The following is a 25,860-nucleotide window of genomic DNA, read 5'->3' on the forward strand; positions in this document are numbered from 1 at the left end:
ATTACGTGCTTTGCGTGATGACATATTAGCTACTTAAAGTGATGGTGGTTCATTCACACAGGTGTGTGCGACTCTTAGAATCATAACTTAAATTTGACAAGCACCGGATAACATCTGATGCGTGAGCCCAAAGTGAAGCCAACACGTTTGTCCTCTGGGAAGAAATTACGGTGAGTGATGTGTAGACTGCACTAGCAAGATAACGTTAGCCCACCTAATAATAGAATTGCTACGCGAGTTGCATAATTGTATAGTCTCCACCTAACTGTACCGTTACAGGCTAAGTAGCAGTACTGAAGTTTTCATATGTTAGCCTACTTAGAAACGATATTGAGCGAATAGGGACATCATCTCAGCTGACTGAGTCATATGATGTCAGTTTGCTTCGCTTTGTCAGCTGTTTCGATAATAGAGCCTCTTCTAACCGCGTGTGTGCAGCGTAGGTTTTCATGGCTATAACGTTAGTCAAAATAGGTAAACATGTCTCTTCTTAGTTAGCTACCTGTTGCTAACTTATGCATAGCTGGTGGTGTACTGAAGCGGCTGACCTGTTATTCTTCATTTCAGATCATAATTATTAACTTATTAACGCATCTACCGTTGTCTATATTTATTTGTAATTAGGACTAGACGGTATCTATAGCGCTGGAAAATATTAAAAACTTTGCTCAACATTGTCAGAGTTAATAGTGTAAATAGTATTGTCATAGTTTCGTTTTTACATTGTCTCAGTCCGTAGGCTAGTGTTGGGCGTAGCTTACAGCGGAAGAGGCCAAAACTAAAGGCAAAGTTACTGTCTATGGCAACATTCTAGAAATGGCTCTTCGAACTGTTTTCTCTGAAAAGCTACCTGCTATTGCATTTGTAACTGAGTGCAGTGGGCTACGTGTGTTATAGTGTAGTGAGTTGGGCCTACATATCAGTGAGAGAAAGTCCGTTTTTGTTAGGTGTAGGGTCAGGTGTCAGGTTCTTCCCTGTCTCTCTCTTTGTGCACATATGAGAACAACAAGGGCATTTCTGGATTTTTCTTAGTATGCTGAGCAATGCACTCATTCTGCCTCTCAGCAATGTGTTAAAATTAAATGGCACTTGTGTATCAATCTCTGAAATCTCTGAAGACTGATGCAGTATTGATGAAGCGTGCCATTTGGGCCATTCTGTGTCAAATCAGACAACATTCAAGAAAATGGTTGCTGCACCATCTACATAATATTTAGGTTCCAAAACTAAGGCCTGTGAAATATTTTTGTTAAATTCCAATGTTTTCATACATTTTGTCACCCTTCATTTTGAATATTGTTTACACTCTCAGAAATGCCTATCTTGGAGGCCATGTTTGGGCATCAATATCTTGAAATGTATTATTCCTAGCTTGGCAAAACTTTGTAGGGTGGAAGTCAGACATGTTCTCGGTATAATTGGAACGTTAAAAGTTTGTAGATGGTATTGTCCATGCCGGATTAGCGATTGTATTTCTGTGCCTGTGTTTTAGGGACATTGGAAATCGGCTTCAATATGGCCTCTTGGCCAGACTGACCTGCAGAGCAAATCCCTAATTTGCTGAAAGATCATATGGGTAATTCCAGGCAAATGGCTGTCAACAAACACCTGAAGATTAGTGCTTTTTTAATTGTAATAAAAAACCTAAGAAATACAATGTACGAGAGTCTTAATGTCTGTGGGCGGCTCTAAGGAGCACTGCTCTGCCACTCTGCTCAGCTTCAAGTCGTTATAAAGAAGTGATTTTAGCTACCACCTTTTTCCTAAAAACGCCAGCCTATGTGCAGTGGCTGCACAAAATAAGGAAGGAAGGATTATCGTGAGCAAATGTTTTGGTACAACTGAAGCACTCCTCTTCAGGTGCTTGTTGACAGTGATGTCAACGAACAGGAAACTTGTTTGCCGACTTCAAGTAAGTTTTTTTGTATCCACATGACACCAATCATTATTTTGTCTGCAAATACGCAGCCAATTTGCAATATGACTAAAATGGTATGTTGGGTATGTAGGAATAGCTCAGTTTATAGTCATTTTGTCTAGAATACATTAATCAGTATGTAATGAAAAAAATTAATGAGAAAGGCGTACAAACTTTAAGGTTTAAGGTTCAGGCATGCTGACACCATATCTGTCTTCCACCCTAAGTTTAGGCTGCCTATGAATAATTATTTTAATTATATTAATGCCCAAACATTGCTTCCCAGATAATGGGATTTTCAGGCTGAAAATAATATGAAGACATAGGATTTGAACAGAAATATTTTACAAGCCTTGGTTTTGGGACCCATTCTTGATAAAGACAAGGTTTGGACAAAGATCTGAGACGGTGCAGCAACAACCTTATCTGATTTGACATGGAATGACTCTTTTATTACACACACACACACACACTTAAAGTTACAAACTCTTTTTACTTTTCATCCAGCATTGGTTTCACAAACACCTGCACCCTCATCTGCCTTTCCCCATCCCTAGATGGCGCTGTGGCAGGAAGACTCTTCCAGTATGCTGGAAGATGAGCTGACATGCCCTGTCTGCTTGGACCTGTTCCGTGACCCCCACCAGCTGCCCTGCGGCCACAACTTCTGCTTGCCGTGCCTGCAGCGCCTTCGTGGGGGTGGTGGCGGAAGTAGCCTAAGAGGCTCCCTCTCTTCATCCTCCACCTCGTTTCTGCGAGCCCGTATCCGCTGCCCCGAGTGCCGCCAGCAGCAACGTGGCTCAGCCGGCATCCAGCGCAACTTCAAGCTGGCCAACATCGCCGACGGCTACCGGCAGAGGAGGGACCAGCACGGGGCGGCCGCCCAGCAGGGCGCGTGTGCAAGCACGAGCGGTGGCGGCGACGGCGGGGCCGTTTTTGACGCTGTCAGCAGGAGCGCACGGCCAGGGCGCGCCAGCACCCCAATGTACTGCGACTTCTGCCCGCAGCCCTCAGATGCCTGCGCCGGTGGCTCCCGGGACGTGTGCCCGTCAGATGGCCCGAGCAGCGTCTTTGTGTCTTCCACCTCCTCCCCACTTTCCTCCTCTTCCTCCTCCCTCTCTCCCTCCTCCTCATCCTCTTGCGCCACAGCTGGGCTAGCGGTCAAGATGTGCCTGAAGTGCGAGGTCTCCATGTGCGTGGAGCACCTGCGACCGCACCTGGAGCTGCCGGCCTTCCGCGGGCACACGCTGGTGGAGCCGCACGGCGACTTGCGCATCCGCCGATGCCCGCAGCACGAGGAGGCCTTCCGCTACTACTGCATGGAGGAGCACGTGTGCTTGTGCAGCTCCTGCATCATCATCGGCGAGCACAGCGGCCACACCATCAAGACCCTCAAGGACGCCATGAAGGACATGAAGGTAAGGCCTGAAAGGCTAGGACAATGGTGGGACAAGGTTAACTACAAGGTCTTGCTGTGTGAGCTACTTCAGGGAGGGTTAGCCATCAGTTATTCTATATAAATGAGTAGCTTAATGCTCTGATATGCAGAGATTTTATTCTTTTTGAGGTATGTTTTTAAACAAAACTAGTTTTGGTATCTTCCAGCTTTTCATATCAAAATTCCTGACTCCGCCTTTAGGCTAATATTGAGTGATGTACAATATAACTACAAATATTGATATGTAGTTTAAAATTACTCACACTTTAACAGTAACAAGGGCTGTGAAGTATTAGTATAACTAATTATTGCTGTGGATTACTCATTCTCTATCTGGTCTGTGTAATGGCAAATGGAAAGCGACAAAATATATAAGTACTAGAAATGATTATGCATGTTTACATATAGACTTACTGAGTGGTCTCCTGGAACTGGGGCATTTTCTGTCCCATGTGTTTTAGATGACAATATGTATATAAGACTGAAGTGAAAGACTCCATTGTATTTAAACTTCTATACTCTGGAGTCTAGAACTGTGGTGGAGCATTCCTCATTGTCAACAATAGTCATGTGATCATTTCAAAACACTGGGAACTGTCATTATTAACCTCTCTCTCTCTCTCTCTCTCTCTCTCTCCCTCTCTCCCTCTCTCCCTCTCTCCCTCTCCCATAGTTCTCGTTACAAAAGCAACTCCAAAGAGTGAGCAGAAAGATTAGTAAAGTTGAAAAAACACTGCAGGACCACAATGATCAAGAACGGAAAAACAAGGTGAAGTGTACTAAATGACGTGTGTACACACACACACACACACACACACACACACACTTACTGTTGGTGTAACATGCTACTGCTTTTGCTTCTCTTTCCTGTTTATTTATTTTCAATTAATAACATGTTATTCATAAGAGAAAGGTCAACCTGCAGTCAAAACCAGTGCTTTAGTGTCTGTGTCATGCTTCTGTAGCTCTTTGCTGCAATCTGAACATAGATATATATACTGACTCTTAGGCTGACTGTCAATATATATATATATATATATATATATATATATATATATATATATATATATATATATATATATATATATCTATGCAATCTGAAGAGAATGGCCTTGGTCTTCCAATAATAATAAATGCAAAATAGCAAAGGTCTAAGGCAGTGGTTCTCAAATGGGGGTACGCGTACCCCTGGGGGTACGTGAAGGCACTCCAGTGGGTACGTGAGATTTTAGACTAACCCTTAGAAGCCGATTGACGCAAAGTGCGTCAAAAACACACCCTTTCTTCTCTGTTACATTGCTCCGCTGTTCATAGCAGCGAGATGAAGCCTTTATTGCCTGACAGAGCAGAAGTGGGGCTTTCCAACGAGACCAAGCACTTGTCTGTACGTTAAAGTATGAAGATTAAAACAAATCATGAAATTAAATCAAATTGCATTATATTTACAGTCTATACTTCTCTGCGTTCACCTGCACACCCATTACTGTCGTTTGAATTAGGCTACTCGCGAACCCGTGAACGTATAGATAGAATGCAAGCATATCAGATGAAAGGAGACACAGGGCTATCCATTGGTACCAAGTATGTCGATCCTTCTGGCTTATGAAAACAGACGAAGTGACTGCAAAATAATAACGTCATGTACAAAAACCAACTGCACACCCATTACTCTCGTTTGAATTACTCGCGGACCTGTGATCGGATAGATATGCCACGCATGTCAGATGAAAGAGGAGACACAGAGCTATCATTTGATACCAAGTATTGATACATCCTTCTGGGTTATAAAACAGATGAAGTGACAGCAAAATAATAACTTCATATAGCTCGACTTACCTCACGCTTTTGTCTGTTTTTGTGGCAAAGCATGTTTATAATCCAACGCTATTGTGTGTTTCTTTATGGCAAAGAATGTTCATAATCCGGTTTTGAGATCCTAGCAAATTCCTTCATGGCATCCAAATCCAGTAAAAAGTTGTAGAGAACCATGAGTGGTAGACACACACAGGCTAACACGTAAACTCGGGTCAAGTCAGATCAGTTCGTGTTACAGATATGGAGCGCAGAAAGGTCATTTTTAATCACTAAATAAAAAAAAATGCCATTTATTTCTGTAAGGCGCACACCACATATGTCTGTAAATTGCTCAGCCCCAGAGAATCCCTCCACCATGGCAATGATATTGCCAGATTCGGTACAGTCTGCCCTACACACACATGAAATGCATGTAGAGCTATGAGCTTGCTGTGGTGAGATACATGTCAAAATATAAGAATTTGTATAATACACTTTTTATATTTTAATTCTTTAAAAATGCTAGTACTAATACTGTACATGAAATGATGGCAGATCTGGATAGCCATCCAATATATAATATATGTGTGGCACTTACTGTACAATGACCAGAATAAATCCTTATGAATAAAGGTAGTGAAAATGCCCTAAAAACAGCTTAGGGTAGCCTACTAAGGGTTAAAATATACATATATTTAAAAAGTAGAATCCATGCAAAAATACTTAAACAATTATTGAATAAGTATTTCAGGAAAGTATAAGTTGTATGTGTATGTGTTTATTAGTTCCAAAGTTTAATAAATTATACACTGATGGCACAGTGCTCTGTTTTAAGTCTTTTTTTCTCAACTACAAATGCTTTGCGCTGGTTAGGGTGTGCTTGGCTGAATAAACCCAGGAGCTTTATGCTGTATGACAGCTTTTACGAGCAGGTCAATAGACTGGTGTCTAAATTGCATTTTACTGCAAGATGTTTCTCAGTGATTAACGGCCTAGTTGCTCACATCATGACAAGATGTTTCCATTTGATTTCAAAATAGTTTCAGTTTGAGGTAGAGGGGCCTAATTACATGAATATGATTCCAGTTACTATACATTGTTGCACCATGGTCAGAGATCTGTGCAACTACATTTTTGTTTTTGTTAATGCAAATTTTCCTGGAATGTCGTGTCTCCATGCAGGCGTTCTTGGACGATACGGACCAACGTGTGGCGATGTTAGGGGACGTGTTGAGCGGGCAGGTGGCGGGGTTCTTGTCAGCTCTACGTGAGTGCACCTCGTCCCACTGCGGCAGCGCTACTACCGGTAGTGCCACCCAGTCTGAAGTGCAGCAGACCCGTGGACGCATCGCTCGCGACCAGGAGTACCTACTGGGCGTCCAGCGTAACCTCCAGGGCCTGATGGACGAGAGTGACTCTTTCACCTTCCTCAAGGTGTGTGAGTGTGTGAGTGTGTACGTATGAGTAAGTAAGAACACTATGTTAACTGTTCTCTCATTTGAGCCTGTTGCAAGGAAAAGGCTTAATGTATTTAATTGTTATAAAAATGCCATCCACCAAATGTGCCTGACATCTCACATGTGTCATAAGCACCATCTCCCAATAAAAAAAGGAAAACTTAAATACAAAGAATATAATACTTAGAATAACTATGGTGAATGTTTTAGGTAAAAAAAAAAAAAACTTTTTTGACGTAATGTTCATATATCCCCTGAAGTTATCATGCACACCAACTACACCAGGCCGGATAGATATGCCACGCATGTCAGATGAATGTAAAAGTGCTATGTGGCTGCAACTTGCAACTCAAAACCTACAGAATTCCACATAGTTCTTTTGCAGTGTGGTCACATTGTGTGTGCACAGAGCAACACATACTCCCTCTGAAACTCAGGAGTTTATGTCTCTCCCTTGGTTAAACCCCGAGGTTGCCCTGTGAGTGCCGCCGCAAAACCTTCACATGATCAGTAACATAACGTGCAATGTAATGAGTTTCAGTTGTACATTTTGAAGGCACAGCGGCCAACATCATCTTGAAAAGTAAAGTGCATCAAATCCTCTCAGACCCTCTCTTTCTCTTAAACAGAAAGTCAATATTTAAGAGGTCATTTTTTCACAATTGTCTTTGGAAGGGGCATGCCCCCAGATGCCCCACACTTAGCTGGGTTACCAACTTTCTGCATCTAACAGCACCACTGGTGGAAACGTTTCTAGGGGGAACACCTGTTAATATTTGCACTGGTGGTGAAATGTTGTTTTCCTATTTATTTTACTTTATTTTGCAATGCTTCAGATTAAAGTCAACAAATAATCTTAAATATGCTAAAATGACATGAGATACTAGTCTGTGAGGATGTAAAATATTGTCTTACTATCGTTATCAATGAAATCCTAGACAAATATCTGGGTATTTTCTTTTCATTATTGCACACCCCCAGTGTCCACAGGTGAGACATGCTGATCTTTTGATGAATAATAAGATGATTATATTCACTATAGTTGTTTGTTTGTTTTTTTACCTCTAGGAGTATCACACAACTGGGAAAAGGTAAGCATCTCACCTGGCCACTCTCCTGTCCATGTTGTGCTGTCCAGTAATGTTATTTTATCCTACATGTATGTGTTGTATGTAGAGCATAGATGCTTTAGCACAGGTCGCATCCTATTAATTTTGGTAGCCCAGTTAATGACTTTGGCTTTAGCTTTAGTTCAAAATTCTGAAAGACTCTGATTGGCAGAGGTTTCAGTTGTGTAGACTTATTCAAATGTCCATTGTTGGCTCACTAGTAATGCTAACCTATACATCATTGACAAGATTTGGGAAAGATTCTTGAAAGATTGTCTTTTGACTAATGCAGCCCATTCAAGCTTTACTCAAAACTACAATCTTTCAAGAATCTTTCCCTAATGTTGTCAAAGTGTTTTGGTGTAAAGATGGCTTTAGGTGGACACATAGTAGGACCTTTACTTCTGGAGACGGATATTTCTACCTCTGCTCTGAATTACCTCACCCAGCTTCATCGCTTCCATGCGCTCCTGGCTTTACCCCAGAACAGTTCTGCCTGTTCTGTTTTACATGTAATATTTTCATATTTTATTTAAATGTTTATAATATTATTATAATATTTATATTGTCGTATCCACTGCAGGATGCGGCGTCTCTTGAGGAGGCCGCTGTACACCCCGGACTTCTGCGGTGTGGACACAGAAGCACTCGCCATGAGCATGGAGAACAAGATGGAGGACTTTCTGGTGTCCCTGCGGCAACACGGCAGTAACTTCATCGACACCGTCTGTGAGTATATATTTGCCTATTGGTTGTTGTGTTGTCGTACTGTATTAGGAGGTAAACAAATTGGCACAAGTTTATAAACGTAAGCCCTTCCCCCACTATGCTGTTTGTTGGAGGTTGTTTGTTGGAGGATTGTTTCCTTACAAAATTTTCTGAGGAGAAATGTCTGAGGCCTTTTGAATTATTGGCTTTTCTTGTAATTGTTGAGATTTATGGGAGTACAAATAGGTATTTTTGTATTATCTTTTATAAAGAGACTGGAACAATGTTGCAACCGCATGTGATTGATTGTTATGCTAAAGAATAAGCTGTGAAATAAATAAATAAAAACATACAGTATATGTTATGATTGGAAATATTAGGCAGGGACATTCATGCTTTTATTTGTGGTTTACTGTAATGGAATCTTCATTGGCTTTCGTATGCACTGAGATTTCTTACAAAAAATAAATGAACTGACCAGTCCCTTCACTGGCTCCCAGTGACTTACAGATTTGTTTTTAAGTTATTGCTACTTGTTCATAAATCACTAAATGGGTTAGGATCAAAGTACCTATCAGACATGTTCCAACAATACATACTTTTCAGACCTCTCAGATCACTGGAGAAACATTTGCTGATACAACCCATTGTAAGAACCCAACACTGTAAAGCTTTAGCTGCTATGCACTGCAGCTCTGGAACCAACCTCCACATGACCTGAAGAATGTTCAATGTTTTAAATCAAGATTTAAACCAAAATTATTTTCAGTTGCTCTCCTAATCTGACCTTTAGGGTTTTATGACTGTTCTGTATTTGTAATTCTTTTTTTTCCCCCCTTTTGCCCCTTAAGCTTTTTGTTTTTATTTTATGTCCTATTCTCTGTTTTGTGTCTGTAAAGGACATTGAATTGCCTTGGTGTATGAAATGTGCTATGCAGTATACTGTAGTATAGTATATAAAATTGCCCTGCCTTGTCTTGAATTTGTGATTTTCCCCAGGTACAATGCATGAAGAGGAACAGGGGGAAGACTACCACAGTGAGAATGACAATGAAGACGAAGACAGTGAGGATGATCATGAAGAGCAGAACATCAGCGATGAGGAAGATGATGAGTCCAGTACAGAGGAAGAGGAGGAGGAGGAAGATGATGGAAACCACAGTGGATCAATTGATGGCTCCTACAGCCCAGAGGAAGAGGAAGAAGAAGAGGAGGAGGATAACGTCGATGAGGAAGAGGCAGGTGACGATTCTTCATCTGATTAACCTGGCCATATGTGTAAACCTATCTTCATGTCTGTTTACATACAGAACATGTGATTACTATGATACACAATTGATGGCCATATTCTGTGTATTGAAGGGGAAAATTAGCATTTAACAGGGTTCCTAAGTTTACTTTGAAATCTGTTTAAAACGTTCATTGGTTAATGATTGTTAGGTATTGATCCATAAGAAATGTATCAGTAAATGTATGTTAAATGAGACTAATGAAGTTGCAGACTATTGGCCATGTTATTCATATGCATAATATGCATTTTGCTCATTTCATATATTTGTCTTAAGGCTAAAAGTGGTAAACATTGAATTTTTTTTTTTTTTTTTGATAAATATTGCAATACCGCATTTTTGAAAATCTGGGGATAATTTTTTATATTAATCTTTTACAATTATATTTTTTGTGATTGCTGCTCTATTGTTCTATTATCTATTGTAATATGATGGCACTTTTGTTAAAACACAGTAATAAAGCATATATTGTTTATTAGTTTGAATTTGTGTTCATGGATACAGTGATGTAGTGTGTATTTGCAGGTGGTGACCTACAGTAGTCTCATTCATCACTCTATGCTAAAAAAAGAAAAATCTTGAACACAAGGATTTTTCTGTACCTTCCTGGTAAAAAAACTGGGGGGGGGGAATACTGCAATGACCAGCAGCAACTACACAATCTAGCATGGTCACACATTAGTATTCATAGTTAAAAAAATAAGTTCCATTATCTATTATTCTGTTATGTATCCCATGGAATATTTTGTAGTCAATTGTGTTGATTTGTGTGATTTGATTTGCCTTTATTTTATTTTTATTTTTTTATCACCCATTCAAATACATTTACATATTTTTCAACAGATGTGCAAGTAAGTAAAAAAAACTGCAGAGAAGCAGTCTTACACTCAATGATAATCATTGTGCATTGAGAAGGCTTACTGTGTTTCTATCAGTCCTGGTTAAGTTAGTTAGGCATCTTCTAGTACAGACACTTCAAAAGTCATTTCAAAAGCACAACCTGCTTATCTCCAGTTGATTAACCTGTCCAGCAGAGTAACTCAAGACTGGTAATGTCTAACCTGTTAGCAATAGTCCATGCAATAGTCACTCACGATTCTGAACCAAGTAGGCGGAATATTTCTTGAGCCTTAGCCCCCTTCCTTTCCGAGAATCTGCAGCAGAGACACGTTTGTCTTGGTGTCAGTGGATCAAACTAGATTTTGTTCAAATCTACACACCTATGGCTACTGAAAAATGTAAGATTAATTTATCAAATGTTATTTTGAAGTATTAAAAAACATTGTTGTTTCAGAATTTTCAAACAAAATGGTTGGTAATTAGTCTTGGTGTCAGTGGATCACCCCTCTCCATTTCCAACTAGCATTACTGTGCTCTCATTTTGAGAAATGAGATTGTAACTGCAAATATACAGCATGTAATGTGATGCTGAGTTTGCAGGGATATTTGTCTTGTCAGCTCTTTTTTCACGTGGTAAATGAAACGAAACCTGAAGAAAAAATACAGACGACATGACCTTGGTGTGTCCTAAATGGGCATGCATGCAGTAAACAACTTTTAGAACTAGTGTTAGAGTTAGTAAAATAAGTAAAGTATAGAGTAAGACTAGGAATCCCATCTTAAAAAGCATCTTTATTCTCACATTAACAGTGAGTAATCATCATTTTATAGCTTGAACAATGTTGTCAGATGACCACAGTTTAAAATATTGTGAATATGAAATGTTTCGTTTAAAGATCTCTTCCATTTCATGATCTTTTGTTCTCTAGATCATGTTTTACAGGGTTTTTCAGACTTTCAACAAGGTGAGGATCCACCTCCTTGAGGATGTCATAGAATGTCTGTTGAGCAGTAATCCCTTTTTTCCACAGCATCCTGAGTAAAGTGCGATTCTTTTCATATTCTGTGCGTCTACTATCAATGTCTTGCCTCTCTTCATCATGCAGAACTCTTGTTTTCTCCAGTTTGCTGAGAATGGGCCCCAGGATAGGCAGTCGATGCTCCAGAGCTTCCTTGTGATGCCGAAAAAACTCAGTACAGTGGACTATGGGAAGGACAAAAAAACTTTGATCTGGTAAGACGTTGCTCAAAACAAAGCAAATGCAAAGCCCTTTACTTACTGTACATACTGGTGCATACATAAACATACATGATTATGTATACATCTTTACATTTTCCGATTGCACTGTATGATGTTTAGATGCAAAAACCCTCTAAACATCACCTCCGTCAAAACTAATAAATATAAGTGTATATATACTCTTTTGATCCCGTGATGGGAATTTGGTCTTATCCCAATCCGTGAATTAGTGAAACACACTCAATCAATCAATCAATCAGATTTATTTATATAGCACGTTTAAACATGAATACACAGTGAGGTGAAGCACACACTAATCCCGGCGCAGTGAGCTGCATGCAACAACAGCGGCGCTCGGGGAGCAGTGAGGGGTCAGGCTCAAGGGCACTTCAGCCGTGCCTACTGGTCGGGGTTCAAACCGGCAACCTTCTGGTAACAAGTCCAAAGTGCTAACCAGTAGGCCACGGCTGTCACCCCTATGGTGGTGAGTGAAAGCTCTCAACACATACAGTACTATTGCATATAATATCTGAAACCTCAGCAAATGAACTGAATAGTGAAATAGGTGAACACGGCTATTGTGCTGATAAGGTGAATTCATAATGTAGAAAACCAGAATAATACTCACGTTTCCCGATTGCCTCTATTCTTGCATCTACCTCATCTTTGTCTATTGGGGAGAGATTTTGTTGTTAAACTTAAATCACAAAAAAATACATCAATTTCAACTTGTTTTCAATGAGATGTCATTTAACTTACGTTTTTCCAGTGGTTCACGGTAACAACACAGCACATAGCAGATGTTGTTAGATATTTCAATCAAACCTTCAGAGATGTAATGCAACATTAATGCAAAGTCCTCAAAATAAGAAAACGTTTCGCTGATTTGTTATCATTTTCCCAAAATATATCTACCTAAAGCAATTCCAACTAAACATGTTATTGTAAATGCATGGCTCATCTTATTAAAAGGTATTTACAACATTATGGAGTTATTACTGGCCATGACCCTCAGATAGGCATAATAAACAAATAAAACATTTCAGAAATTAAACAAAATAGTAAAGTTACCCAGTTCCTGAACTGGATCTGGCCTGATTTTCTTCAGCAACTTCTTTATCAGTTTCAATCCAGATTCCAATGTGTGGCCCAGGTTTCTCCAGGTATCATGGTTTTCAGTTTGATCAGTGAAGGTGTCTTTCATGTCTTCTCCCAGTTCCGACAGGTGTGCAATCACCGCTCGTATGTCCTTCACAGTCTCATTACTGAACAGGCACAGTCACAAAGTCATTATTCATGTGGTTAAGGTTGTGACACATTATAATTATATCAAATAATTGTCCAGTTATTTTTTTGGAATGTAGTTTCTATCAATATGAGTCATGTTTAGACTACTGGAGATAGCTCTAGATGATCAAACATCACCTCCCATCCTCCAGGTTACTGGTGAAATGGTCAAGGTCTTTGAGTCCATCTGTATATTTCTGCAGGAGAACAGTCAGCGTTTCAGCATTGTACTCCTTTTTGCCCCCTAAAAGAGATAGAGATCTTTATTAGATAATGATGGATGTCAGTGGAAGCAATAAGAAGGGAATACAACAACTGGTCTTATTCTGTCCTCTGATTATGATTGTTGCCTGCGATTTTCTGTAAGATTTGGCCACTGCCTGGTGTAGTTCATACCTTAGGCTCATACTGCTGTTATGCCGACAGACAGACCGGCAGACCGGCAGACCGACTGACCGACCTCCTTCCTTCCTTCCTTCCTTCCTTGACATTATAAGCAAACATTCCCTAGACTTTTACCATATACCATAACTCAATCGTTAACCCCCAAGTCTCTCCAGAGGTCGAGTCAGATTTATTTTTTGGATTTTTTTTCGCATGAGCAATTTTTCGTCAAGGATTCCCGGGACACTGAAAGACTGGGGTGCACGAAACTTGGTGGGCATGTAGCCCCACAAGAATAGCATGGAACCATTGTTTTTCGTTTTGATCTGTCGCCCCCGCTGGACTGGACCCCCCGAAAGAAGGGTAGGGCGGACACAGTTTTCTGTGAATATCTCAAGAACCGTAGGGTTTAGGAGGACCACCTTTTTTTTGGGCCATTGGGCCATGGGCCTTAAGGGGCCATGTCAACCCATTCCATAACCTCATTCTCATTTCATGTATAGTGCCACCTAGTTAAAAATGAAAAAGTAAAAAATTAGGTGTTGTAAGTAAGGGATAATGCCCGACGAGGTGTCCATTATCAGAAATAAATGGACGACGCGGAGGTGTCGGACGGTTGCTTCCGTGAAGTCCATTTATTACTGATAATGGACGCATCGAAGGGCATTATCCCGTTTATACCATGGTCACTTACGAAATAAATAAATATTAAATCAATTATTAATACTAAATGAGTTTTAGAGCTAAAATCGCTAGTTTTTTCAGCTATTTACAGTTGATTCCATTGTTACGAAGCCTGCCTCCAGGCTCAACCGTCGTCCTACTATCGTTGTTATAGTTACCATTCATAAGCATTGATATGGAACGGCGATTAAACATTTTTTACCACATCTACTTCATAGGTGTAGTATATCACTTTTTAAACGACACCCTTTTCAACCTAGACCATGGTATAATCGCAGGTATCTGTGACCTGACATGGTCAAAACCAAAGATTCTAGAACAGAGCTCTAGAATCTTTGGTCAAAACTGCACAAAATTGGAAGTGTAGGATCATTATGACACCCTCTGAATGCACGCCAAGTTTCGTGGACTTTCGTTAATGGGGGGGCCATACAATAAATTAGTTGATGTGTACATTTAGTGACTGTACACCAACAGAGTTTTCTGTGCATATCTTGAGAACCGTAGGGCCTAGAATGACCAATTGTTTGTGTATGTTTGCCTCCAGGAGCCATGTTAACCCATTCCATATGCCCACATGTGCATAAACAGATACACACCCACACACATACATTCACAGTAGACATACGTACGCACACATACACACACAGTAGACATGTACGCATGCATGCACATGCAGACACACAGGGGGCACACACAAGCATATGCACACACACACTACAGGGGCGGACTGGGACCAAAAATCAGCCCTGGCATATTTGGCCCAAGCGGCCCTCAAATCGGTTGGGCACACCTGATTAAATACAAAATCTTTGCATTACCCTTAAATATATATATTCTCTACTGCACTGAAAGTGATGTAGGCCTCATTGGCTATCACTCTGACTGATCAGAGGTAGCCATGGAGCACATGATCTCCATATTCAAGTAGGCTATACAAGCAATTATTAAAGAGTTTCTGCTTGAATTCAAAGTATCATTTCAAATTTCAATAGGCTACATTTAAACTATAAAATGCTCAACTGACAGCAGCACCAAACAGTTACTGAAGCCTATGTGTGAGGAGCTAAATTTCTTGATTGTCGTAGACATTAATCACTGTAGGACAACTGAAATAAACAGGGCTGTTGCTGGAAATATTTTATTCCTGTAGGCCATACTACCTACCTACATTGCTGGTACATTTTGGAACAGTATAGCTTAATTATCTTTAATGTCTTCCAGTAGCCTATCGTATAGGTCACTGTATATATAGCTTAGTTGGCTTGTGCATGAATATGACTTGATGTTTTGTAGCCTACATTTCCGTCAGTCTACAGTCTTTTAGCCCATCTTTACCATGATAATTACCCTTCCAAGATAGAACCCTTTCGACGCTCTACTTAGAGTGACCAACCACCACTCATGCCATAGATGTTGAATTTTGGGCGTCTGACGGAAACTGATCAATCTGACCAACAATTAATATCGATTTGACACTCTTTTGCTGTCCGGGTTTGCATATCGTTCATTTAGAACATTTAAGTTACGCTATTTGTTATTATAATCACAGCACGGCCTTACTATGTTGTCATTAACATATCGTTATACATTATCGCAATTAATAATCATCATAATCATCATCGTCAGCATGGCACTTAGCCTACCTGCTCCACCACTGAGTTCTTATCATGTAGCCTCAACTAGGCTCCACCACCTGCTTACTGTCCCTTTTCTCTGGATGCTTGCTTACATCCTCGTTTAAACTCAAAGAACTTCAACATGTTGCTGACATATGCTAGCCTACTTGCAATATTGCATTTTTTAAGCTTCTACATTGGTGTTACTTTTGCACTATTGTCACTACCGGCACCCGCCGCAATTTCATGTAAGCAACTTCGATTAACTTTTGATGCGCTCTAGTCCAAGAGCATTAGCTCAAAATTAAGTCAAACCCGGAAGGCCCGAACAAATTAGTAACAAGCTTAATTTTTCAGAATAGGTTCAGAATACCTTTAGGAATAACATAGCCTACTAAAAGTCCCCGTGAATCCCCCTTGTGCTTTCTGAGATATTCAAGATGGCGTCCAAAATTGCCGCTATTTGGAGATTTTTCCATATCTCAGGCTTAAAACATAATACAAATGCAATAAAAATGTTTAAAAATGTTTAAGTTTTCTCATACAAGGAATCAAAATTCACCATTGATACACTGCTAAAATTAAAGTTAACCAAGATTACAAGGTCATTAATGTGACACGAAATTCACATAGTGTACCCATTAAGCCCACCATTTAAACCCATTTATAACTTTGAAGTCATTTTTTAGAAAAAGAGGGGCCTGTCTAATGCTATTCATTATTTTGTCTCATCACACAATGTCTTTATTATATGTTAGTTTTTATTTGGCACCAATCACATTTGTCAATATTGAATAAGGCTCACTTACATCTGTGCAGTCTCAAGGAGGCTCAGATAAAGTAGCTTCAAAACTTTGCTGTTTTCGAACCCCTGAAGATAGAGCCTCTTTTCAATTATTTTCAGCCACTGACTTAGTATGTAGATCAGTGCTTGAATTACGTGGGAGCCAGAGGGAGCCGAGCTCCCATAGAGTGAGGACTGGCTCCCATGAAAGCAACAAAGTCAAAAATCTGAGGGGGTCTCTGATATCTGAAGGTGTCTGGCATTGTAATTTAATCTTAAACAACCGCTCATTATCTATCCCTGTGCGATCTCTTACCATTACAGACATTAAATTAAAATATAGGCTACTACGGGACGTAGACCTACCCTACGCTCTTGAACGCAGCATGATGACACTTCACCACCACACCACTAGACCAGGGGCGTCACTAGACCTTATTCACTGGGGCACGTGCCTTAGTAAGTCTCCAGTGCCCCAGTAAAATTCTAGCGCGGCTGTAGCTGGAAACGGCATTCATGAGCGCATCTCCGTGCCTGCTTTAATCATGGCTCGAGCCTGTCACTTACCAGCCAATAAAAAAAAAACAAGGAATAAAGAAAGGGGCCATAATAGCCAATCAGGAAATAGCACCTATGTACATGGGCGGATTATGAATTTTCGGGCCCCTGGGCCCAGATGTATTAAGGGCCCCCCACTAATTGCCGTATATGTGGGTGGGGGGTTTGGGGGTCCTCCCCCAGAAAATGTTTAAATTGTTTGATGTGATTTCCTGTATTCTGGTGCATTTTGGGGATGGACAATACTAAAGTCAATCAGATTCATAGCCTACATCCTGACTTGTTGATATTGAGGCAATGATTCCATGCAAAGGCTTGGGCTTCAGGGCCCCCTGACCCCTTGGGCCCCTGGGCCTGGGCCCTGTAGGCCCGTTCAGTAATCCATCCCTGCCTATGTAGCTGGCTAAGATTGAACGCAACAACCAATGAAAATCGTTCACATGATTCTTCCGAGTGTTTCGTTGTACTGCACACACATACACTGTGGAATCCACTGGAGCTCGTTACATCACTTTGAGCATAGAGTAAGTCGTCCCCTGTTTAATGTTACAACAAATTCACAACTTGTTTGACAGAAAAAATGACAAGTTGATCGCTGTTAGAGAGTGTTACCCACATAACTAGCATCTGTTTTTCAATGCTTAGCGTCATTGTAGCCTAAATTTAGCAACAGTTTACCAGCTTGTGCTCTCTCCCTCACACACACACTCACACCATGCGTAGGTTGCATGCACACATGCGGACAATTAATAAGGATTTATATGTATACTGTAGAGAGAGTCCTTTAAAAATAGCCTATACTGTTTGTGAAGCTGTCCTACTGTCCTACATAGCCTTCTGATAAACTATTCAGAGATGGACATCAGAAAATTCTTCCTGAACAGAGGCAGAGGGAGAGGAACAGTGAGGAGGATGAGGGAGGTATGATCATTTTGCCCACATTAATGGTAACATTAAGATTTATGCTGGTAATAGCCAGTGCTGTGATTTGATCAATGGTTTAATGGCAAACTTAAATAAGTTTGCTGCATTTGCCAATGTAGCCTATAATAATATACACAGAATCAGAGTAGCCATCTGTGTAGATTATTATAGGCTACATTTGCAAATTATCACCAAAAGTCAGTATGAAGGCTTTAGTAGGCTATTTAAGATACAAAGAACTGCAGTATTGCCAGGATGTCTATAGGAGGGAAGTATATCTTGGGATGGGAGGGAAGTATATCTCAATTCTGACTAAAAATAAGCTTCCCTTGTGTTAGTAGGAAAGCCTATTAAATTCATGCAGTGAGTATAGGCCTACTTATGCCTATGTGTTTGGATGTTGCTGGATAGTGGCTGCTACAATTGAGGGAGTGAGTGCTGGAGGAGAAGGAGAAGAGAGGGGAGAAAGAGCACAGGCTGGGCAGTCCAGTACCAGGCAGGAGGAGGAGGAGGAGGAGGAGGAGAGAGACAGGCAAGAAACGGATGAGGACATACTGGGGGCTAGACGTAAAACTATTCAGAGTATGGAGGAGGATGTCTGTGACCTAGGGGAGATATGTGATGGTCCAAATCAGGCTAGCCATTTATTTCATATTGCGCGCACAGTATTTTTTTATTTTTTTTTATTTTTATGTATTGGGTGTTGGGTGCCTGTGCCCCAGCAAAGCTCTAGGTCTAGAATCGCCCCTGCTAGACTATATAAGCAAACCGCACACGGTCGATTTGACAGCACTCGCAAGTCTGAAGAAGTTACCCTGCTTTGATGAGAATGTTTTGTGTATTTACATAGGCGTTCATTGGGCTATCCTACATGGGTTGATACGTGCGGAAAAGTCCTGTTTGCTGTTGAACTTGCGCCTTACCTCTTCTATGTTGATTAACAAAGCCATAAATTATGGCCCATAATGCATCTTACTTCAATGATTCTGTGAACTGATCTGTAGCTATCCTCTGTCATTCAGAGCTCCGGAAAGTTCCCAGATATTTTGAAACACCTGTTAGCAATCTCTGATGGCAGAATAGCCTATTCAATGGCTACCCGACAACATCTCAGTGCAAATTCCAAAATTGTTCGTCTATTTATTCCCACGGTTCAACACACGAGACGACTGAACGCCCAGGTGTTGCTACTATGTGCACATTAGCCTATAATACTAGAACATAGTTTGGCTGCAATGGCTTTATTATTTTCTGCCGGTTAGTGCATTTTCCCTGTGTATAAGTTATACTACATGCATTATTGTGTTTGACACTGAGGATAGCCTATCTGAGATGGTGGTCTGCTTCAAATGAGTTAGCCTACGTTGTGAAATTGAGAATGGCACTCAGAGTAAATCCTTTAGTCTATCTTTGTATAAATATGGAATATTACAATCAATAATATGTTGAAATTAATTAAAAGGAATCAATTTCTATGAAAAATCTCTGTCTATTGTGTGCGTGTGTCTAGGCCTATCGTGCGCATATAGGCTACTGCGCCACTCGCGCCTAGGCTATTTAATTGTATCGCCTTGTTAGGCGATGCGCGGGGTGTGCCAACTTTTTATGAGATAGAGAGACCCCCTTAAAGACAAAAAGATAATTCGGGCCCTGATGTAGATTCATATTATGTAAATTGGGAGATTATTGTTTATTGTTTTGTGTGTATAAACAGGTAGCCTAGTTCATTGTCATTTTTTACCATTTGGCTTTATGTAGAAAGAGGAGTTATGCTAGTTAGCGCAGTGAGCAAACCATCGTCAATAGTCAATACATGTAGCCCTACTGATAGATATGTAACGGGAGTATTTTGCTCTCCATAAATGTCCTCTGCGTTGTGTTGTTAAAAGAAAAGTTGAAATAATGCAACGTTCGAACAGGGTCTTACTGAATTTGTTTATTTTCGTACACAGGCTATCACATTCAGGTGCTCCTGTTGCGTGAAATCGACAAGCCTGCCTGGGGTAGTGGGACACTTAGTTAAAAGTTAATTTTCGCGGAGCATAGCCCCACGTCACACCTACACCACACCCCCTTACCACTAGATTCCCGTGGAAAAATGAAGAAAATTCAAAAACTCCAAAAAGAAAAGCAACTCATGTGGGGAAATTCAGGGAAACAACATTAACCCTGCTACAGATACACTGCTTAAGGATAAAAAATGTTGAGTATACAAACTATATGTTGTCTAAAGCTAACTTAAAATAAGAATCTCTTGTTAATTCAGAGAGTTTGGCAAAAGAGGAATAACTATGATGGCAAGTTTTAAAGCTTATTTAGGCTACAGGCATTTCTGTATACATTTGATCATGTTTATAAGAAGGTTTTTTAGAAGGTTCAAATATCTCATGTCGTGAGCGACTTGCGCGACAAAAATGACAGATTTATTATCAGCTGCATTTTAACAGTGATTTTACAGTGATTTTGCAACTTTGGTAGCTCTTGGTCTGAACGCATAGTTAGACAACAATCAGACAGCAATTTTCCCTCTATAACCTTTATAATGTAATAGCACATAATATTATATATAATAATGACTTCATATTATGCAGCACCAATGCCAGCTTTACTAGATGATGAGGGAGAAACTGAAGAATCAACACCAATTTCTGATGATGATGAGGATGTGATTTATTATTATGAAATGTCTCCATTCAAGAAACTAATGATGAATATCTCAGAGAGCACAAGGGGGATTCACGGGGACTTTTAGTATGTCATTCCTAAAGGTATTCTGAACATATCCTGAAAAATATGTTCAGGGGTGGGGCCTTGACGTGAGCTGTCATTGGATCAGTCGAGTGTCAATATGGAAATGCAACCAATGGGCCGCTGATTGTCCTTCCTTTGGGCCGATCGTTGGCCAAAATTATTTAATTATATACTATCGGCCCAAAAGGTGCGTCGGCCCACCGGGAAAATGCCCGGTATGCCAGATGGCCAGTCCACCCATGCACACACACACATAAACATAAACACGTAAACATGCACACAATTCAGGAATTTCTCAGAAATCTCAGGCAAGATGGGGGTGAGGTTGTATACAATGTATGGTAGGTTGTATAAAATGTATTTTACATGTGAAATCTATGAACTAATCATATTTTGTAATTGTTGTCTAGCAGATACCAGTGAGAATTGAGTGTACATAATGCAATTCAGTGAGACAGTTAGAATATATGCCTTTCACCTTTTGTTTTTAGCCAGCAACCAGATCAGCAGATACCCTGACTTTACTGAATTACTGAAGCTAAGCAGGCTTAGTTAGTACTTGGATAGACCTCCTTGGAAGAGTATGTTGGTGGAGTGTGAAGTGGTGTTGGTGGCTGGCCAGTAGGTGGCACTCTTCCCTGTGGCCAAAACCCACCAAACAATGTCATGTCTCGATGGCCGTGTATGTCCTGGCTAACATTCTCCTGAGCAACTGCTGGAGCACTTTGTAGTGCTAATGTATGATAGGACAAGTGACATCACAGAGGTGAATGAGGCCAGAAAATACCTGTTCACACAGAAATCTAGAGCTTTAGAGAACATCCCACCCACAAAGGCTGCGGGCCACTTATCAAGCCAGTGTCTGGTACCAAGCTTTAGTGCTTGATCCTGAGCTACCAAATTCTTCTGATTCGGGCTGGGTTACTGAATAAAAACAAGCATTACATTTTAACTGTCACAATAAAAAAGAGAAAGTTTGCGTGAAATATCACGTTTTGCCTTCTAATGTGTAGCTTTGTTGTCAATGGGCTTATTGCCAACGGGCTGTTAATAAGACTGGCAGTGTGTCTGACGTGTATGGCATTTCTCTGAAATCATCGGACTTGTTGCAAGAACTGTCAGTGACGTGACAAACATGTTTGTAGCTGACAGGAGACAACGACCATGCATGTAAGTTTGGGGGTGGAAGCCATAGCAGTAATGGAATAAAATAAAAATAAGCTGCCTGGTCCTGTCAATTGTGCCACAAGACAGGTAGGAAGATAAGTTTTGTTCAGTTTCTGCCACTTTGTTTATTGTTAAAACAGATATGCCAGCATGCCATGTATACATACATTTTGTGAGCCAATATAAACATCATTGCCTTGAACATTGAGCCATGTCATAAAAGAAAATCGTCTGTGAAAAATTAAAACATTTTACATCTTGAAACTTCAAATAAAATTGAACAAAAGCTGCCTGATCTTGAAACTTAAAATCTTAATGAAAACTAGAAGATAAACTTACTAGAAGCATGGTCTTCAGACATCCTAATCCAACAACGGATATCTTCACATTAAGTTCCAGAATAAATTAGATTTGCCGCCTGTAAGGCTCTCAAAATGACAAGACGAGGAACTATACAGCTTCAAGTAGACTTTTGACAAGGGAGTGGCCAAGATAAGACTGACCTATTGGAGTGCTGCTAAACAGTGGTTGAGAGAGAGCTAAAGTGGTCAGCATAAAGAAAAGATGCAGCTGACACCAATTGTAACACATATTGACCACACTGCCATACAGAATGGCAGTCCCGATGGGCCCCCATGTTCCTCAAAAAATAAAATATATTCCCTCTATATCAGGGCCCCTATAATCAGTAGTGGTTTTTTACAACCAGTCCGACACCCCTGCACACATGCGCACACATGCGCACACACACACACACACACACACACACACAGATTTGTACACATTTCACAATCTACAGTATGAGTGGAAAACAAGAATACATGAGTCATTAGATTAGCAATGGCAAATGGCATAATTTCAGTTTAGTCTCTTTTTTATTCATTTGATCACAAGTATGTTCAACATACAGACATTACATATCATGATTCTCTTTTGTAGCTGAAAAATAAATTCTTTACATGTCCAGTCTTGATAAAAAAAAAAGAAAAAAAGCTTAGTAAAATCTAAAAGCCTTAGCCTATTGTGGGATGTGTCTTGGTAATATGACTTGTACATGTGAAATCTCATGCAATACATTAAAATACAAAATACTCATTCAAAAGACATAGATTTAATTCATTAATTCTTCTGAGTCTCCAGTAGCCTGGCGGGCCATCCTATATCATTGAAATGTATAGTCTGGAATCGAACCATTTACCTCGCTTAATCCAAGGGGCGGGCAGAGAATTGTCTTTCAAACTGCCTAGGCATGCAATAGGCCAGCTTCACGACCATATCCGTGATCCGGTCGGCAAAGCGGCAAATACATCCTTCTTCGAAAGTAATGACGTGAAAGTGCATTGTGTTGCTCAACTTTCAAAGAAAAGCACAAGTCCAACTCCTCCAAAGTTGACGCCAACGCCGATTCAAACAACCGCTCTTCGTTCGCCATAGCCACCTTCCTTGTTGTTCACAGTCGCAGGACTGTCGTTATCCTGTTAAGCCGCCTTTAAGACTCTCTAACAAAAAATAGAGCTGTGATTGGATGAAGTCCACGGCGTCAGCCAATAGAAATCCCTATGGTTTGATACTAGACGTACAGGCTGAGCAAATTAATTTGCCGCCGCTAGGGTGCGTCTAGATTTCTAGGCTAAGTCTCCAGCAGATCCTGAAACAGGTGAGGGTCTGATGACTTAAGTGCATGATAAAAGCTTTTTTGGGCTTGTTTGCCTTTATTTTCCACCTTGGTAAGAAGAACTTGTTTCTTCTCAATTGGTGTAGGTTTGCTGTTGATTTCATCCCTTTCAATATCATCCAAAACCGTCTCCTTCTGTAGATAAATCAGAAGAGACGGCAAGTTCCCTATGCGAGTTTGTAGTGTGACCTTGTGTTTTCTAAAAAATGTTGTCTCTTCAGATTCTCTAGATGTTTCCTGCAAATCCACTGGAAGAGGGAAGTTTTACAATTTCAACATCACCGAAACCTCATTTTATTTGTAAAACTTACTTCCAATTCAACCATGCTTAGTTTAATTCACAATATTAAGTGGCACATGTTCTCGAGTATTAGTGTATATATGATAATGTAAATAATGAGAGTTTATATTATTCTACATTCTATGGACTCATTTTCTAACCTCCAATGATGACAGTACTCTCCCACACTTGATTGGTTCCTTCCTTGAGGATTAGTTTCACCTTTTGCCCTTTACTGCAAAGTACTGTAAACACTGAAGTAGTTTTCATCATCCACAACATACCTCTGAGGGCTCTGTTTAGACGACATAACAACAAATGTATGCTGATTTAGAAAACTCAGTTAGCAATGCAGTATGAGACACTCATGTTACTGTTTTTAAACACATCCTGAAATCTAACTATTATAAATTAGTCAAAACCTCTCAAAGCACTTATCGAGTTAACAAGGCCAGTTAGAGCCTACAGTATATCAGTTGACAAATTAAAAAAAAACTTTTGTCAAGACACGTTTGTGTCAATTCTGTTGACTCACATTAGGTGTCACTTCTAGTTCAGGCTGGCCAGTGCAAAGTTTGTAATATTTCTGTGTGTTGATAATACAGTAAGGGTTTCTCTCAATGAGGATGTCTCCTTCTCTCTTTTTCTTCACCTAAAGAAGCAATTAATACAAGAGCAAGTTACTGTAAACAGATAAAACTGGTGCATAAATATTACTGTTATGACAACAAAGCTAACAGTTAACAAACTATGTTCTCTTTCAGTTGAGTTCATGTGACATTAACCAATGGGAAGTTCATCCCCAATGAGGTCATCGATCTGAACCAATCTCCAATCACCCATCAAGGGGAATACTTTTTTGCATGCCTTACACTGTAAGACATAAGGTAGTGTCTACAAAATATGTGTTCTCTTTTTATTCTTCAGTGCCTTGAGCTATCGAATCAGCAAAAAATGAAAGCTTCCTCCAACCTGCTTGCAACTACAACCCTCACAACACACTGGACAAGAGTCCCTCCCAGAGCTTTGCAGCGGCAAACCACCCATCACACTTAATAAGCTTAACGAATAGCCTTTTGAAAGCTGGCAAACACATTAAATTCAACAAAGATGGCGTCGCATATGCTGTTACCATGTCCACTCTTCTCGTGACAGACTGTGGCGTGCATGCCCATGGGGAGGGTGAGCCGCAGACGTGTCATCCTCAGATGCCTCTCTCCACGGCTGGGGCGTCTAGCAGCCAGCAGTGTGTGGACGAGCACACATAAGCACCTCCACATCAAATGTACTGGAGCTATACACAGGGTGTGTTCGAAACGGGTAAAGTTGCTGCCTTTTAAGATATCTAACTGGGGAGCAAGGCAGCAAGTGCGGTTCGAAACCGAAAAAACTAATTTTGCTGCCTTTTAAGATATCTTAGAATTCCTAAATAACGGTCATTTTTGAAGGCAGCATCGATGCACACTTCATGCTCCCTCCTACCCATAATCCCTTGCGGCAACGTCTGAAACAGCTGTTAAAGGTAAACAAACATGGCGGATGACATCGGTAATGGCTGCTGAATCTGTTTAAAATGTCATTTGTGTGACCTTATTTTGCTTAGATTTGTAGATTACAGATTAGAAATGAACAATTTACTATCTGATTATGCCATTGTTGTAACCATTAATAGCGTCTGGTCTGATATATCTGCCGACCACAAAAAACTAATTTATTTAGGGTTGGGGTTAGCCTGCTATCGAACAGCGATGGCAGGAGCTGGATGATCCGGGAAGTCCTGAGGGAAAACACACACACAACACAATTGAAAGCAGTACAGTAATTTGGGAAGAGGGACGGAAGGCAGGTTTAACGGGTCAGGCCTTTCACAGCAAAAAAGAGTAACGTTTTCCAAAACAGGCAGGTAACCTGGTTGCAGACTGTGATCTCGACAAGTGTTAACCAAAGAGGCTTT

The 25,860-nt window shown here is 40.4% G+C and overlaps 1 protein-coding gene across 8 annotated transcripts; it reads left to right on the forward strand.

Moving 5' to 3' along the window:
• Positions 1-34: 34 nt before the first annotated feature.
• Positions 35-25,273, forward strand: zgc:92594 (uncharacterized protein LOC436996 homolog). 8 transcript variants are annotated; one of them, XR_007192656.1, is made up of 11 exons: positions 35-170; positions 1,493-1,912; positions 2,476-3,336; positions 4,030-4,125; positions 6,333-6,596; positions 7,676-7,698; positions 8,300-8,445; positions 9,424-9,662; positions 11,678-11,787; positions 23,848-24,716; positions 24,834-25,273. XR_007192656.1 is itself a non-coding variant. In XM_048236503.1 (10 exons), coding segments are annotated over exons 2-10 (1,776 nt in total). In that variant the 5' UTR covers positions 35-170; positions 1,493-1,876; the 3' UTR covers positions 23,849-25,273. The 8 variants fall into 8 exon arrangements, 7 of the variants coding, with proteins under 7 accessions (XP_048092460.1, XP_048092459.1, XP_048092466.1 ...); XM_048236503.1 differs by having other exon boundaries at positions 23,848-25,273; XM_048236502.1 differs by having other exon boundaries at positions 24,671-25,273.
• Positions 25,274-25,860: the final 587 nt, after the last annotated feature.

Source organism: Alosa alosa, chromosome 24 (assembly GCF_017589495.1).
Source record: "Alosa alosa isolate M-15738 ecotype Scorff River chromosome 24, AALO_Geno_1.1, whole genome shotgun sequence".
Taxonomy (NCBI): Eukaryota; Metazoa; Chordata; class Actinopteri; order Clupeiformes; family Clupeidae; genus Alosa; species Alosa alosa.

Coding starts and splice junctions, on each gene's coding strand:
- zgc:92594 (XM_048236502.1), top strand. CDS start 1,877: ATGTCAACGAACAGGAAACTTGTTTGCCGACTTCAA. Junction 3,337..4,029: donor ACGCCATGAAGGACATGAAG/GTAAGGCCTGAA, acceptor CCTCTCCCATAG/TTCTCGTTACAAAAGCAACT. Junction 6,597..7,675: donor TCCTCAAGGTGTGTGAGTGT/GTGAGTGTGTAC, acceptor TTTTACCTCTAG/GAGTATCACACAACTGGGAA.